At 36.5% G+C, this 18,602-nt stretch overlaps 1 protein-coding gene across 1 annotated transcript; it reads left to right on the forward strand.

Moving 5' to 3' along the window:
- The first annotated feature begins 577 nt into the window (after window positions 1–577).
- LOC139977752 (excitatory amino acid transporter 3-like) lies at window positions 578–15,989 on the forward strand. The gene is made up of 7 exons (XM_071987349.1): window positions 578–1,645; window positions 3,126–3,168; window positions 3,861–5,089; window positions 8,164–8,397; window positions 9,472–9,666; window positions 10,900–11,034; window positions 13,893–15,989. Exons 1-7 carry the CDS (start codon window positions 1,170–1,172, stop codon window positions 14,140–14,142), a joined length of 2,562 nt encoding a protein of 853 aa, XP_071843450.1. The 5' UTR covers window positions 578–1,169; the 3' UTR covers window positions 14,143–15,989.
- Window positions 15,990–18,602: the final 2,613 nt, after the last annotated feature.

Raw genomic sequence — 18,602 nt, forward strand, 5'->3', positions numbered from 1 at the left:
ATACACACAACAATGGGCTCAACAGGGATCTCTCTTTTATGAGCATGCATGCTAAGTTTAATACCAATAAGGTCTAGTTTCTTCCATTTCATTAGCACAACTGAAGAAGAGCCGTGTAAACGCTCGAAATATTTTGTTACCTATTTACGTTCTAAGTAATAAAGTTGGAAATGAAAGTATCATTTTTTTCCATTGTTTTCTTGTGGATATTCTTAACTTTCCAACACACGCCATCAGACATGTCTATATATATATATATATATATATATATATATATATATATATATATATATATATATATATATATTAATTGTATAATTATACCATCAATATAATTAAGTTGACCTCCTTTTGGCACACAGTACAGTACACACACGGTATATACACATGTTTTGCATATTACGTGATTACAGAAAACAATAATTATGTGCATATACTGTGATGTTAATTAGTAACTTCGTTGTAATCATTGTGTACCACATCCTTAGTTATATTATATCCTTAGTTAGCTACATAGTTATATCAGTATATTTGCAGGCTAGGCATAAACCCACAATAGACAGTTTTAATCAACTTTGTATGTACGTGTATCCAATCATGCTCTCCTTATTAAGCAACCTATCGCTGTATATCTCAGTATATACCTGAACGTTGTACCCTACCCTCTTAGCATTATCATTCAAACAAGACAGTTTCTTGATAAACGAAATACAGATTGAAACATTCCAGCGAAGTGTCATTACGCATATAACATTGCTTGGTTTTGTAGTTATTTTGAAAACACTCAGCAAACGTTGATAGATCGCGGAAATAGACAAAAACCCGACTGAAATATTTAACTTTGATGAACATTATAGGAGAACTGGTTAGATATTACTATCGCTGTAATCATTAGCAGTTTCAAGTTTAGTTTACACAACTGTCTTCAAAAACCTCTACGATAACATCTAGTCAGCTGCAACATTTAAACGAACGTTTAAAACACATCCAATTTGTCATTGTTCTATAAGAAAAAACAGTGACGAATATAAATTCATATATATCTATATATATATATTGATATCACTCAACTGTGACTGCTAAAATTCAGGAAACTCGCAAGTATAGTTGGTTATCATCATTCTCTTTTCAGTCACCATTTTCTTTTGGTTTCTGCGGATTCTCTCACCATGTCGACACTGTACGAGAGTGACGACGAAACTTCCACGTCGACGGCGTCTTCCGCCAAGAGTTCTAGGAGATGTCTAAACTCCGAAACTATCCTCTTGATCTTACTCATCGCTTCAGTCATCGCTGGATTTCTTGCTGGTTGGTTAATCGGGAAAAATAAGGACTTTACCGACGACGAGATATTTTATATCACTTTTCCCGGAACCATTTTTATGAATATGTTGAAGATGATGATAGTTCCGCTAATTGTGTCTAGCCTGATCAGTAGTCTAGCCTCTTTAGATTCTGCTATGTCGGGCAAGCTGGGGGTCAGGGCCGTTGCTTACTACTTCATTACGACAGTCATCGCGGTCATCCTCGGAATTACGTTGGTTCTTACGATTCAGCCCGGAATACGAGCGGGGACTGTGCCCACGGCGCCCGACGAAGACAACGAAGATTTCAATTCGGCGTATGCGTTCATGGATATTATTTTGTGAGTAAAACAAATGCTACAATGTTTAAAATGATCAACGGTATAAGTTGATGCATGAAAAAGAAGTCGAAATATCGAAATAAAACGTCCAAATTTCGATAATGTTTTTATTGCTGAAAGTCGAAAGGCTGATGAAAAAAAGTTTAAAATGTAAGTATTTATAATTGTCGAAATTTCGAGAGAAAATGTTTCAATAGCAAGATTTGTTTTTCTCAAAAGTTTCAAGAAACTTTAAAAAACTTCGAGTTGCTATTAAAAAATTCGACGACTTTTTATTGATGTATAACTTTTAAGAAGAAGGTCAAAATAAATCGCCAAAAATGTGCAGTCTACATTCTGAGATAAAAGTTGAAATTTTCAATGTCCCATCTTGGCCACCGTAGCATCTATAAACTATAAACATCTTCTGGAGTCCCCACACCCGCCGATTATCTGCAACCCATCCCAATTCTTTGAACGCCTCCCTAATCCACTGATATATTCGAAATAAGATAAGTGATCAAACGCAGACACTCCCCACACCTTTTATTAAAAAATGCAATGCTAATCAGCATGCCTATAATTAATTTATTTGTTTCCGGATCCTCCATTATTCTGTCGACCAGACAATTTTTCATTATAGTACAAACCAGATGGATAAACGGACATTGTTAAAGTTTGAAATTTGCGACATTTTGTTCATTATTTGAAATCATCAATATAATTAGCAAAGCAATGATTATCATTACTTTCATTTTTATTGTTGTTGTCATCGTCATCGTTATTATTAATAGCATTGGTGTATATTTAGCAGTAAAAAAACGGTTCTTCTGCTAATATATAATATTTTTTATGATTTACGATCAGGCATTTCGGTCACGTGCCTATAACATGCTTGCCATCTGAAAAAAAATTAACTTTTCGTTGCCTGCAAGTGAAGGATTTTTTTTGTCGCTACAAAATGCAGACAGTAATGGAACGTGATACCTTGTTATCTTTTATCTGGACCTTAGATGTCCATCGCTGCTATGTACAATGTGTTGTGGGTATTGACCGTAACTGCATGTATTGACTGTACACTAGTGTCTAATTGCCAACGGTAGCAAGCTGTGTGTGTATTTTCCGGGATCGATGGTGGTGTCTAACAGTTCAGTAACACCTCGTTCGATCTAGGTCAGATTACCGGCAACAGACGTTTATTTGTGCGTGAGTCTTCAATCCCTTTCAAAGATCGTTTCTCTACAAAAAGAGTAAAATGACTTTTCTTCCCATTTTCTATTTTGAAATTCAAAAAGAACACCCTTCATAAATGGCATGTAATCAATGGTAGCATATTTTAACATATTTTATTCCACTCATAAATATTTCTTTCACTTAAATACCGAATATGTATACAAGACTTCGTTCTGTTCCGATTCCTGCTTTATGTATATAGAACAAAACTAATTTGTTCATATCGTCATACATTCTATATCGCTGTTCTTTTGTTTTCACTCAACAGGAATATATTTCCACCGAACATTGTAGAAGCATGCTTCAGAACAGTAAGTCGTCTAAAATGAGTCGTATAATAGTCGATAAATATGAAACAATAGTCTGAGCCAGCATAGAATGGTAACAATAGTATCTATACTAGGGCATATATATATATATATATATATATATATATATATATATATATATATATATATATATATAAATATATATATATATATATATATATATATATATATATATATATATATATATATATAAACGTATATGTTTCCAATATATATATACCCCCCCCCCCCTCCCTCCAAATTATTTAAAGCTGCATTTTGCGTTGTTTTGTAAAACTATATTTGCCACACAAGTAGATAGAGGTGTAATCTAGCAAAGAGGTCTATGTGAGTTGCAACTATGCGGCTGTTTTGGTTAAAACACGTAAACGTTTAGCTATTGTATGTAGTTTTTTGTGTGTATGTATGTGTGTGCGTTGTTTTTGTTAATATTTTTTTGTTTTTGGTGTGGAGGGGTGGGGGGGGGGGGCTTATGGTAGCAGATCACTGATTAATGCTCCTTACCTTTCTGATGAAGATAGATTTGAGGTAAGTTCGACTCAAAATGGGCGCCTCTGCAGGAACGTATTACAAAATGTCTAGATGTTCACTGACAGTAATGGGCTGTATGAAACTGTGTAGTTTTCGTCATTTGTATACATACAAACTGCTGTTTAATATTGATTATTTTGTAGTACAAGACGAACGTTTACCGAGAAGTAATTCCTGCAGAGAGTCTGACCTCTAGTGACCTCTATAACGTGACCTTACTGTCTGGACTGACCGTCTCACAGTCTATAGCTCTCATGAACAGTAAATTGAGGAAAATGAAGAATAAGGCCACCTCCTTCCAAGGGGATCTCCTTGAAAAAGATGAAACATTGGGTGATTTAAATCCGTTCCTTGCTCTGATGGATGAAAATGACCAATCTGCTTCTTCTTTTATGCTTGATATCGAATCAACCGATCCAAACAGTGACCTCGTATCGCTACAGCAGTTACAAATGAATCTACAAACCAATATCAATGAATTCCGCACGTCTATCACAAACTTCCCAAGTATGTTAACGTCGTATGAGTTAAGTATTATTCAAAACTCGACGAGAGGGGTCTTACAAGCCACCGTAGTCATGCAGAATGAGATGCTCATATTGACGGAGGGATTGACGACTCCGTACAATGATACTCTTCCTGCCGATGTCGCCTACCCCATTTCAAACACTATGACGTCATTGGATCACGTGCTGTACGTCCTGCAACCTGTTGACCAGAGTATGATTGCGCGTCAATTGAATAAGCAGTTAATGCGAGTGATCGAGATAACCGGGAAGGCTCTCGCTACGGACACATCCAGTGACTTGCATCGATCCTTTAACACAATGTCTGCCCAGATGATGAACGTACTGATTGCCGCATTACATGGATTAGATACGCAGAGCGCCCTCAACTTAGGTCACGTGACAGAAAGCTTGCTACAGATGTCCGTAAATCTGATGTATTTGATGGACTCCGAGAATCTGCTGGACACCGAAGCTCTCGATGTTATGAACAACCTTCTCGATGACGTCAACAGTGTCTTGTTGGATTTATCAAAGTTAACGAACCAGCCGAAAACGGGCGGTGTCGATAGTCTCCTACAGTTAGAGAATCTGTTTAACGATCTAGACGCCATTTTGGTTGACATGACAACCGTTATAAAATCCAGCACTGACTATGTCGTCTGGTATAATGATAATAGTACAGACACAGTGAATATACTTTACGTCGGTGAATTTCTCTATAACATGAATATACTCGGTCTCGTGTCCTTCTCAATCGCCTTTGGAGTTGTCGTTGGACGGCAAGGCGACGATGGACAGTTAGTCTTGAGGTTCTTTTCAGCCACCAATGAAGCAGTTATGACCCTTGTAGGGATCATAATGTGGTAAGTATAGAAACTATTCTTCAAGATAACGGATGTCCAAAAAAAAATGATGTAACGACTCGGCGTGGATCCCGGGGGTGTAGGGTTATATACCACCTCCCCCACTTTTCTAACCTCAGACAAAGTTCAAGAGTAGTTATTAGCATTATTTCACTTTTTCGGGAGAGGATGCTCCCTGCTCCCCGGCCATATGCGTAGGAGTCGGGGGCTAGGGGGGGGGGCTGCAGCCCCCAAACAAAATTTTTGGTAAAAATTTGGGCAATATGCTAAGAATTTTTCGGGCACCTACTGAAAGAAGAATCATTTGCAGTGTGTTTTTCAAATTTTTTGGTGAAAATTCGGGCAATATGCTGAGGATTTTTCGGGCACCTACTGAAAGAAGAATCATTTGCAGTGTGTTTTTCAAAATTGTTGGTAAAAATTCGGGCAATATGCTGAGGATTTTTCGGGCACCTAATAAAAGAATAATAATTTGCAATGTGTTTTTCAATGGTTAAACTGATATTATCATTATTGTTGCAACGACTTCCCCAATAATTTTAACCAATATGGAAGGGTAATAACACGGAAAATGATTGTATGTTATTGGAATGTGATGTAATAACCGATGAATGCCTATATGATATGCACATTAACACGTTGAACGCGCGCGGAGCGCGCAAAAAATGTTGGTTATATTTTGCGGGCAAGTCGTTACAGCCCCCCCCCCCCCCAATCAAGGCTCCTACGCCTATGTCCCCCCCCCCCTCGTTAAATTGCCGGGGCTCTCAATGACCACATGGGCATCCGTTATTATGGGAGGGCCTACTCAAAAGAGCATTGTGTATATGCTTGCCATGTTGGCCACATTTTTCAATTGATTAATTGATGGATGAGGGATGATTTGAACCTACCCAGCATGTCAGTATGATATTGTTACTGCGTCAGCGTATACAAAGAATCATGCACACAAGCTGTTTGTTAATTGTATCTTTTACATAACACTTGAACTATCGCTTGATAGTGTGGATTTCATTAGTCCAATGAACTACGACAGCTCCGTTATAGGCAAGATCCAACGAAATAACTTTATTACACCGTATATGCCATGCGAATAGAATATGCGAAAGTACGGTAGCTTTATGATACCACTATATTGACTTTTATGTTGACCAGAATACAAGGATGCTGTTATAAAAGGCGACATTTCGGGGGCCTCGTTTAGCTTCACGGATCACAGCAAAAGGAATATGTAAATATATACAAAACGTTATGAAAACCATCATAACGACATCAGGTTTTGAATATAATATTATAATAATCCCTATTCCATAAAATAAGTGAAAGATTGATAACGAAATTGAAACTAAAAGCAACTTACTTTATCTCAACATTTATAGTATGTGGTTAAATGACACACCACTTAAGTATCATGTTACAACAAAAATGCTCATCACTCACACAACAAATGTTCAAAATTCTGTTCTGTATTGATTTTGACAGTATAGCTTAATCCGAGGCAAAAGTTTCGTCATAAAGATGAAAAATATAATAACATGTGAAACAGGAATATGAAGCATGTTGGGCTATTTGTGTGCAACACGGATAATAAGCACGTCGAAATATGTGTGAAACAGGAATATGAAGCATGTTGTGATACGTTTGAAACAGGAATATGAAGCATGTGTGATATGTGTGATAAGTGTTAAGGGATATGAAGCATGTGTGATATGTGTGAAACAGGAATAATTAGAAGCATGTGTGATATTGTATAACAGGAATACGAGGCAGTTTGGAATATGTATGAAACAGGAATAAGAAGCATGTGTGTTATGTGTAACACAGGAATATACAGCATTTCAGGCTTATGTGAAACGGATAATAAACATTTCGGGCTAATGTAAAATCGTATTATGAAACATGCTGAGTGACATGAAATGCTAACTATTAACATATTAATTGCCTTTCATGTGACTAGTATAAAGCACACTTAGGTCTCAGTATACTTAACCAGTGGTTAAGAGACGTGGAGTGACTTGAGCACATCCTGTGTGATGTGTTTACTTTATATGCCACTTCAATTGTATTCATTAATCCCATGTGTACCATAGATGTCTTTCAAGTTATATTGTTCACAAATCTTTTGTTTCATATTCCATTAATGATTGACTTTATATCAAGAATACTTGGGCATTATCGTACCCTTTACATCTCAAGGTACATTCTGCGTTTTGATTTTAGATTTAGAATTCAAGATTAAAGTTCGAACTTAATATTTACAATCACAAGTAATTTTCGTGCACACATAAAGTGCATCTTCTATTTCTACATTGATGGACCTTATCTTGGCTCATTTTTTAATTTCGATGATAATCGTAACCTATGCACACATGCAGGCGTGTGTATGCGTGCGTTTGTTTTGCTATCTGACCGAGGATTTGAACAAAAGAATTTCAGGTCCTCGGTTGTGATTTCTAAAGAATCACCACGTCCTCGGAAGAATTCTATTGTATGGGGTATTGTTAATTTTAGGGTACGTGGATTTGAACAGTGGAAAATACAATGGGGTCCTCGGTCTGAATGTAAAACAAACATGTGTGAGTATACGTGTGTGTGTGTGTGTGTATTCAGACTGAGGACTTGAACAAAGGAATTGGGCCCTCAGTCTGAATGTAAAACACACCTGCATGTGTGCGCGTGTGCGCGTGCGTGTGCGTGCACGTGTGCGTGTGTATCACAAACGTGTAATTCACTCATTGAGAGATCAGAGTTTGTAACAGCCGTTATTTAAAAAAAGTTATCAACAATGATCCGAATATTCAGCATGTTAACAATTACAAGAAGTTTCTGGAATACTTTCCTGGAGGTTGTGGTCCTCAATATTACTTCCAGATATTGAAGATTTGAGCTTAGGTGACGTTCATATGACTTTTTATGGCATATATTGGGTTACTGCTGAGGGCCTTAAAAAGTAAAAGTACGGTGGTTATGAAGGGACATAGATTTATAGTAACTGCATATGTTGAAATAACACGACATCGCAACATATTTGTATCGCTTTATCACGTTTTGTTTTTCTATTTTCCTATTTATAGGTATGGTCCTATCGGTGTGTTCTTTCTCATCCTCGGTTCCATGATAGCTGTCGATAACTGGGCTGACCTCTTAGAATCGTTAGGTCTCTTCATGGCTACCGTACTCAGCGGTCTCCTCATCCATGGGCTGATAGTACTACCCTTATTGTATCTGATCGCAACGCGAAAGAATCCGTATAAATATCTAGCGGGAGTAACGCAGGCAATGTTCACAGCACTTGGAACTTCATCAAGGTAAGTTTGCTTTCTATAACTACTCAGCAACTCCCTATTTAACATCGATCAGTTAAAGGCATTGAAGACTCGCCCAAACCGCGTGCCGCCCTCTGTTAAAAATTTAACTTTCCGTTGTTTGCAAGTGAAGTTCTCTTCTTGTGGCTACAAAATGCAGACAGCAATGAAACGTGATACCTTGTTATCTTTTATCTGGACCTGAGATGTCAATCGCTGCTATGTACACTGTGTTGTGGGTATTGACCGTAGCTGCATGTATTGATTGTACACTAGTGTCTAATTACCAACGGTAGGAAGCTGTGTGTGTATTTTCTGGGATCGACTGTGGTGTCTAACAGTTCTGTTACACCTCATTCGAAACTAGGTCAGATTACCGGCATCAGACGTTCTTTGTGCGCGAGTCTTCACTCCCTTTAAAGGATAGTCCTTTACCTCAATTTTTTCATTTTCTTTTGTCTTTTTTCTTAACATTTTCTTTTTCTCTAAATGAAAGAGGAAGTACACTCCAACCTCCTGTTGAAATTTAATTCAAAGTTTAATTCAAACATATCGCTTTCGAGATAACAACGTTTTGAAGTTGTCATGCTCTGTACCAATAGTGAACTTGAAGCAAACAAGATTGATGTCATATTGTCACACTGACATGTTTGGTTTCATGTTGCCAAACTTACATCCAATAGTCTGCTACAAAATTGGGATGTATCTCAACATGCATACTGCAGTCATTGGAAATTTGAATCAAATTTTTCCATCTTCTTGGGTAAAGCTGGCACACTATCCAATGTCAAAACAATGAAGTGGAAAAGAACACAAAACAGACATATTTGATGGCAAGTCGATGCAAGTATATATATGACATCATGCTTGTTTGCTTCAAGTTCACTAATGATACTAACTGTGATAATTTCAAATGACAATTTCTCGAGAATCTCAAGTAGAAAGTTTATGCAATTTCAGTAATATTCCTAGAATGTGTTCTGCTTCCTTTATTCAAACCCAAAGTTTACATTAGACTATCCTTTTAAAGCATAGCTGCTAACCGCTTTGAATAATTCTTTTGTTTCCCCTTTACAGTTCAGCCACCCTGCCTATCACAACTCGGTGCCTGGAGGAGAACAATCACATAAATCCTAGGGTGACGAGATTCGTGCTTCCTTTAGGAGCAACCATTAACATGGACGGCACGGGGCTCTATGAAGCGGTAGCTGCTATCTTTGTGGCACAGATGAACGGCATCTACTTAAGTGTCGCGGAAGTCATCACCATCAGGTATGACGTCACACTAGATATGATGACGTATGAACAAACAGGAACGAATAAGGGGAGGGGCGGAAAGGGATGTAGGCAGGGATTGATAAATGATTTGATATTAACATTAAGTTAAACCAAAAATCTCATCCGTTTGTTTAGCTTGTTTCGTATTAATAAACTATATCAACGGAAAACTGACTGGGAAATTGTAAAACTAAGCGAGAAAATAGTTTTAAAAAAAATGACTAGTGACGTCAGAGTTAGAAGCCCTGCTCTAGTTTATTTTATAGTTTGATTTGTTTCTAGTTTTAATGTCTTACAATAGTGTCTTGAAAAGATAGTTAATGTCTCAAGGAAGTTTGAAGTAAGCAACAAAGCTTAGCATCAGTTCGATAGATATGTAAACACATTAATGTAGAAATCTGTAAGATCCTATGTACCCATGTACGTTGTAGATTAATGTCCGCGTGATACTGCTAACTTTTCATTTCATCAAACTAATTAGCCTCATTACCGACTAATTTCGTCACTGAGGCGAGAAGAAATATTTTCCGTTCGCCAACAAAATACATTAAAGGGTATAGCATACGCCCATTAATCACAAAAGTAATGTGGTCTCTAAGTCTAAATAGAAGTTCTCACTATTTAAACGCTACCCATCACCGGATAGCGACAAATTGGCCTTTCATGGCACTATCAATGTTCCGTATCATGACCATGTAGAATTTTTGCTATCGGAGCCGGAAGTTTTCGTCACTTGTAAACAAACCTCTTCACTCAGTAGTAAACAATTTTCCTACGCTGCTCCTGGGAGGCCTAAAGGGGTCTAAAATTGCCTCAATTGACCCAATTTTGCACCACGTGTACTTCCATTCATGCTCTTCAACATGCAAGCCACAAGAAACCAGATCCTGATTAATAACGTATTAAAAAAGATATTTTCCTACTGCATTTGGGCACTTTTCCTGAAATAGGAGAACACCCGTGCGGACTGATATACTCTCTAAGAGGAGTATGCCACCATAGTTACAAAGCATTACCCGCGGATGAAGTAGAAAGTGTACATGGAACATAAACTTTACCGTACGTTAGGAAACAGGTGCAGCTCACATTATTTTATTTAAACACGGAAATAAAATGTCAAATATTCATAAAGAAGTTGAAACTGTGTCGGGGTTGAAACCTTTACTTCGTGCGCCAAGGATGAAGTCACTGAGTTGGTAAATCTTATTAATACCTGCTTGGTTTCAGCTTGACTGCAACTTTTGTGAGCATCGGAGCAGCGGGAATTCCCCAAGCTGGAGTAGTGACGTTAGTGATCGTGTTGACTGCCGTTGGTTTGCCTACTGACGATGTAGGTCTTATCCTAGCTGTTGATTTCATACTGTAAGTATTATCTCATGGCGTGCGTAATGTGGGGGGTGGGGAGGGGGGTAACTTACTACGGTTACGGGTGAACGACCCCTACCCATCCGCCACAGTCACACACACATTTCTTTTTCTCAACCGGCACACGAAGTATTGATATTAGCACCAACTTGCGATAAAGGCTACTGAAGTAGATCTAATGTATAGTCCAAATATGCACCTGTTGTTTTTCGTTACTATTAATATTTCTTTTGTGTTAAAATATTTCTCGGAATGGTTTAAACCCTTGACCTCTTCATTGTTACAAACCCGCTGAAAAAAAAACATTTCTAAAGTAGGCACAACTTTTGATGATGAAATCCCAAATTTGGGTCACAATTTTCATGGCAGGAACTAAATCAATCTTCAGCATCGAAATTGATCTAGAAAGAATGCTGACACAGCGTATCGCCGTGTGTTTAAGCAGTGAAGCATTGACAAAAAGTGTTTGAAAAAATAGCTTTGCGTTGTATGGTAAAAAGCCAGATTATTTGTACGTCTTCATACATACATTGTGCATTTCCGGTATCTGAAAGGCATGCACATGACAAACATTTTCTTGCTTGTATTATTTTAGTGCTCCAATCCCCCCCCCCCCCACACACACACACCTCCTTTTGTGTAAAAGTAGTTCTCAGATTAATGTTGATGTTAAAAAGTGGGTAGTAGTTTATGCAGGATAACAGATCCCACCTTATGAAGTGAGAGTGCAACAAGTTTGATGTATGTCTACATTCAGTCACAGTCATCAAGTGATGAGATGTTAGCACGCGTGGTAGCTTTGTCCGAACATGGTTTGTGGATATCATTAGGCCTTAAAATCATAGTTGAGTAAATTTAGGCAAACAACCTATAACAATACAAAACGTACCTGGCTAGGCTCAGTAGGCTTTGGCCTACCTCAAAACTTAGATTACTGGCTAGGCCTAAACTACTTTTGCCCTTTGGCCATATTTACATTGTTGGGAATATGTTGCAAATGGAGGATCTGTTTGAAAATGTGTACAATTCTAGATATGTTACTATACTTGAATATTCTAGACTGAAGTTGTGACCTAGGATAACCTATAAGTAGACCAAGGGCAATGATATGTACATAGGCCTAAGTTAGGCTAATTTCCTAGTATTGAATTGTTAGTGAAAAGCCTAGGACATCATAACCGTCAGCCCATGAAATTCTGACATGAGGATATATCGTTAGGGATACAGTTTTAAGTCAAATGAGGTGGTGCATGATAATTGTTGTAATTACTAGGCTTTAGTCATATCGCATACTAAGGACGGCCGTAGCGTGTCTAGGGCCTATGCTAGCTATATCCAGAGTCCAGTGAATAACAATACAGCAGCTGAGCAGACGACACTAAAGTTATTAGATTCTTATGTAATTGCTTCTACTATGGCCTGGACTATTGCCTGTGAAACTGTGATTTTGGCACCCAAATGCGGCACACGATATCACCATTTCGAGTGATTTATGTCAACTTTATCACTTTAGTTATGTCATAGCGCCACCAGTTTGATGAGTGGCTTCAGTATGTGTCGCGTGACGTCATTCTTGCTACTTCAATTTCTATGATCATCAGAGAGAGAGAAAGTAACAGGGTGCGAACACTTGTTTGTTTTAATTCCCATAAACTTAACAAGTAACGACAATTTCGAGAGAATTCCCGATCCGCTGTGATCCATGAACATTTAAAGAAATATTTCATATATCATGCTATGATCAGAATACGTGATCTACGCATGGATATATGTGTAAATTGTGTTGTGTAAGCAGACCCACAACCATTGAAACAGTCACGCTTTCATTGCTTTGGAATATATCAACGGGTTGTCGTCTGCAACAAAAGGTTAAAATCCACAGGAAAGTTGTCGCTTTTTTTTTTACTTGTAACATTGTGAAGACTATATTTTGATAGAGGCACAATTATTGTCACTGCATGCTGGTAATGTGGCGGTATTCAATATTATAATTTGTCAGTGATAACCATGGTTTCAGTTGATACAGAGTAACTCCAAATAAGGTATTGATAAGATTTTCGTTCTCGACATACCAATATTAAAGTTTGATATTTGAACCACAAGGCGTGACTTCAAACGCCTAAATGTTCACTGTAAAAAGTGAGCAGTTATACACTCGAGAATTTTCTATTATTTTTCGACACTTTCATATTATTTTGGACATGCTCATTTTATTTATGGACATACTTATATTAATTTGGACATGTTTATATAAATTTGGACATGCTAATATTATTTTGGACATGCGCATATTATTTTGGGACATTTTGCAACATATGGCGTAACTTAAAACGCCAAAATGTTCGAAACAAAATTGAAGTTAGCAGTTACATTCGACCCTTTTGTATTATTATTCGACACTCTCATATTATTTTGGACATGCTCATATTATTTTTGGACAGACTTATAGACCTATTAGTTTCGACATGTTTGTATAAATTTGGACATGCTAATATTATTAAGGACATGCTTATATTGTTGTGAACATTTTTGATACATATGGCATTCCGTATACCAAGCCCTACCGCTTAGACAAAAATACTTGACAACAAGTTGACTCGATATTGTCTAACGTGTCCATTGCGAAATGTACGGTGTCTCACAATGGCCAAGTTCGATTTAAAATCACGAAATGTCAACTTTGTAATCTTGAAATATCGACTCTTAAACTATAATTTGTCTACTATTTATCTCGATATTTCGAGTTTATTGAAGATTTAGTTTTTTATTATCATCCTATGTCCCTTTACAACAACCACAGTACAAATGAAATACTATTGTTTACTTTCCTTTATTTTCATATTTTCATTTGACAGAGACCGATTCCGGACCATGGTCAATGTTGAAGGTGACTCCATCGGGGCTGGTATCGTTCATCACCTCTCTAGAAAGGATTTGAAAGAGGCAGAAATAAGAGATGACCAGCAGAGCTGCACGAATAAAGCCTACGATGACGAAAGCGATAAAAGAACAGCGAAAGAACAAAACGATGATATAATAATCGGAAATGGAGATACTATTATAGGACAAATAAATGACAGAAAGATAGACGATACTAAAATGTAAAAAAAAAAAAATTAAGATTTGTTGGCGAGATATTACCGTATAGCTGTTTATTCATTACCACAGGAAGTGACGTAACAATAGCTAAGGCACTGTTTTTAAGATATACGATGAATATTCAAACAATATCCACATCTTTGTAAACAACTCACTGTTCCTTCTATTTGTGTTACTGTGGTGTATCAGTATAGGTCTTTCTTTGTCTTTCTCAGAAGATACCGTATATACACTATAGTAGGATTGAAAATTCAAACAATCAACACTTTCACACGAGAAAGGAAAAGGAACAAAGCAAGTCACTTCTGAATTCCTCATCAACAGCGATAATTGAAGAAACGAACATTACGTCATCATTTATATCGACCAAGTTTCGACGTTTTGATGAAAAAATTTACTTTCTGAAACCATTTCGCGCAACAGGTATATCGTCGAACGTTGTCGCGCAAGTCTGATATGCTTTGCTTTAACTCAAATGTGAATAGTGACATCAACTACTCGGTTTAGGCTTGATATTTCATCATTATTCACTACTGTCTGGTAAAAAAAAACATGTTCTTAGATTACACGTCCGATCATTTTAACATTACAGCAACATATATAGCAGAATCATACATTTATTAAAGATAGAACGCGCTTTGTAAGGAAAATGAAAACATTTATTATAAGCGTGATAAAAATAGAAAGAAGAACACATATGGAGTTTCAAAACTTATAAGAACTTTCAAACGTACTATCACCTGCTTCTGGGCATGCTCATTAACGTTACTATTGTTAGTAATTTGCATATTGTGGATCTCTATATATCTGCTAATAAATTAGTGTGATTATGATATTGAGCATGTGTTTATTTTCATACTTCATTTCACCGATTTGGATATCTATATGAAACAACGTTGTCTCGTGTGTATATCGTCAATTCTATAATATTGTAATTTGGGCTGGTGAGGAACTTAAATAATTTTAGGCCCACTTGTTGCTATTAATTATTCAAAGGGGTAAACTCGCCTGCAGCTTTATGAACTGAACTCCGCAAAGACTTTTGATTGAAACGTATGATGAGAAAGAAGCAAATTAAATACGAAGTGTTAAAGAAATATGGACATAGAAATATTTAACAGTTATGAAGTTTAAATTAACGCTGGAATCTCAATAACAATAAGAATTAATTCAAAGTATAACGACGCATGAAATTTGTGAAATGAAAAAGAAGCAAAATAAATGCGAAGTGTTAAAGAAATATGGACACAGAAATATTTAAAATTGATGAGATTTAAATTAACGCTGGAATCACAATAACAATAAGATATGAATTCAAAGGATAGCGACGAATGCAACTTTGCGAAGAAAAAATACACCACTTTAAAACTTTGAAACGAAGCGCTTCGTATGGCTCGTTAGATCGTTGGAACATAAAATTTGCAAATTATTCAATTTATTTGGATGAGTGCATTGCGAAATAACCTTTCATGTCAAATACATGGGCTATGTATAACGTATATAATATATATACACCAATCAATTGCTATATAGTGTTGCTATGTTGTAAAACTGGAAAGTAACCGTCGAAACGTATTAAACTGTGTTAGAAGAATATTATTCAATGTTGGTTAAAGGTATGATCATACTAACTTAATCACATGCAAACATAATTAAACAGTTATATTAAGTATGGATCGGCTGTTAATAACATCATCGAAAACTAATTAGCTACAAAGACAACTCAACACGTCTTTTTTTCGGCGTATGAGAGCAGACATTATTGCGCAATGCATTTAATCTCCGTAACCCAATAAAAGTTGCAAACTTGTATAGCTCAGCAATAAAACACGCCATGAAGTGGGAAGTGAACCATGCAATGGCTACGGAATGCCAAATGTATCAAAAATGTCCAAAACTATATAAGCATGTCCAAAAAAATATAAGCATGTCCAAAAAAATATAAGCATGTCCAAAAAAATATAAGCATGTCCAAAAAAATATAAGCATGTCCAAAAAAATATAAGCATGTCCAAATTTATATAAACATATCGAAACTAATATAAGTATGTCCAAAAATAATATGACCATGCCCAAAATAATATGAGAGTGTCGAAAAATTATATGAACATGTCGAATGTAACTGCTAACTTCAACTTTTTAGTGAACATTTTGGCATCTGAATTCACGCCATCTGTTGCAAAATATCCAAAAAAATATAAGCATGTCCAAATTTATATAAACATGTCGAAACCAATATGAGTATGTCCAAAAATAATGAGAGCATGTCCAAAATAATATAAGAGTGTCGAAAGACTATATGAGCATGTCCAAAATATAAAAAAGTGTCGAAAAATAATACAAAAGTCTCGAGCGTAACTGCTCGATTCAACTTTGTATTGAACAGTCAGGCGTTTGAATTATACGCCATATGTTCCAAATATCAAACTTTTTATTTTGGTATGCTGAAAACAAAAACACCATATCCAGCGTAACTTAAGACGATATACAGTTCATCCATTACCGTATTAGTGTGTGTGTTAATATTTTAATGATATTTCGATCAAGAACGATTTTATTTTCGAGGAAATATTAGTTGAGTTGTTTCGTAGCGCGAGTGATCAACCTGGCCCCAAGGTGCTGTAACTATCAGTGAGTTTAATACGAAGAACCACTGTGTCCAACATTCCACGCGGTTTAATCAATAATATGTAGTTGGCGAGTTCTTCCCACGTTTCCATCTTGAAATTTAGTTAAAAGGTGAGAGTGAAGATTAAACGTTGAATACCCCTAACCTAGGCTTAATTTTTTTTAATTCTGGGCTAGTGTCCGACTTCGCCTGGTAACCGTAATTAAGTGTCACAATTTTCCGTTAAAAAAGTAACACAGTATAGTAGTTCATTTTCACTGCCAACGTACGCATGTGTGATAACTACTGTACGTTGTTAGCGCTTGTGCATGTTGTACGTACTTTCGCACGTGAACTTCTTTGCCTTCGCAACAATATATGAATAATCTCAGCACCTCTAGGCAGGGCGAAACCACTCACATTACGTAGGGATGTAAAAAGGAAAAATGTTAGGTGATGGTCTTGTTTTTACATATTTTGAATTATTTGCGTCACAAAAACAGAAGAATATTTCAATAATATATTGTCATAATGATAACCATTGTGTCAGTTGATACAAATTACCTCCAAAGAAGGTATTGTAAGCTAATTTTTTTCGACATACCAATATAAAAGTTCGATATTTGAAACATTTGGCGTGACTTCAAACGCCAAAATGTTCATAACAAAGTTGAAGTTAGCAGTTACACTCGAGACTTTTATATTATTATTCGACACTCTCATATAATTTTGGGCGTGCTCATATTATATTTTGACATACTTATATGTGTTTGGACATGCGCGTATTATTTTGGACATGCTCATATAGTTTTGACATGTCTATATAAATTTGGACATGCTCATATAAGTTTGGACATGCTTATATTTTTTTGGATATTTTGCAACATATGGCGTAACTTAAAACGCCAAAATGTTCAATACAAAATTGAATTAGGCAGTTACATTTGTCCCTCTTGTATTATTTTTCGACATTCTTTTAATATGTTGGACATGCTCATATAGTCTTTCGACACTCTCATATTATTTTGGACATGCTCTTATTATTTTTGGACATACTCATATTAGTTTCGACATGTTTATATAAATTTGGACATGCTTATATTATTTTGGACATGCTTATATTGTTTTGGACATTTTTGAAACGTATGGCATGCCGTAAATGGCTTTTCTGTTGATTTCCTCTGTTTGGTGTTTTAAATGTTAAACTTCTTTAGCCTGAGACTTTCAAGAAGTTTAAAACACATCCCCTTCTGGAGTAAAGAAACTTATTTTTTTAGCAAAGTTTGCTAAAAATCACAGATACTTCTTAGTGGATTGCTGTTTCGTTTTCCAGGGATGGGGAAGGGGGGGGAGGGGTGAATAACGTCTCCAAGATTACCGTATACCCGTGTCCATGTTGCCCTGTCCATGTCACTAGTATAAAGTATCGGCAAAATAATACATGTATGTAGAAAGTAGCCTGTGAATTAAGTGGTTTTAATCGGGGCAAGCAGACGAGAACCGGCAGTTTAACCAGACAGCAAAACAGCAGTGTGGTTTCGACGATGCTACATGAATAATTTGTATATGAATGTGACACACTAGGCTGTAGGGTATAGCCAGGATGAACAACATACTTCAATATACGTGGTACATAAAAGGAATGAGATATGAAAAACAATATTCACATTGGCAGCTGATGACTAAGATGGAAACTTTTCTTGTATTCAGCATACAGATTGATCTCTACTAAAGACATCAGGCTTCTACTCAATGTGGTACACCTACAAGCCGTACATTAAGGAGACGCTGGTCGATTTTTACCCCTGTTGCCAAAGATGTTGGGTCTGGTTTGCCTCTAAAAATTATCTAACTAGGC

This window comes from Apostichopus japonicus, chromosome 2 (genome assembly GCF_037975245.1).
Source record: "Apostichopus japonicus isolate 1M-3 chromosome 2, ASM3797524v1, whole genome shotgun sequence".
Taxonomy (NCBI): Eukaryota; Metazoa; Echinodermata; class Holothuroidea; order Aspidochirotida; family Stichopodidae; genus Apostichopus; species Apostichopus japonicus.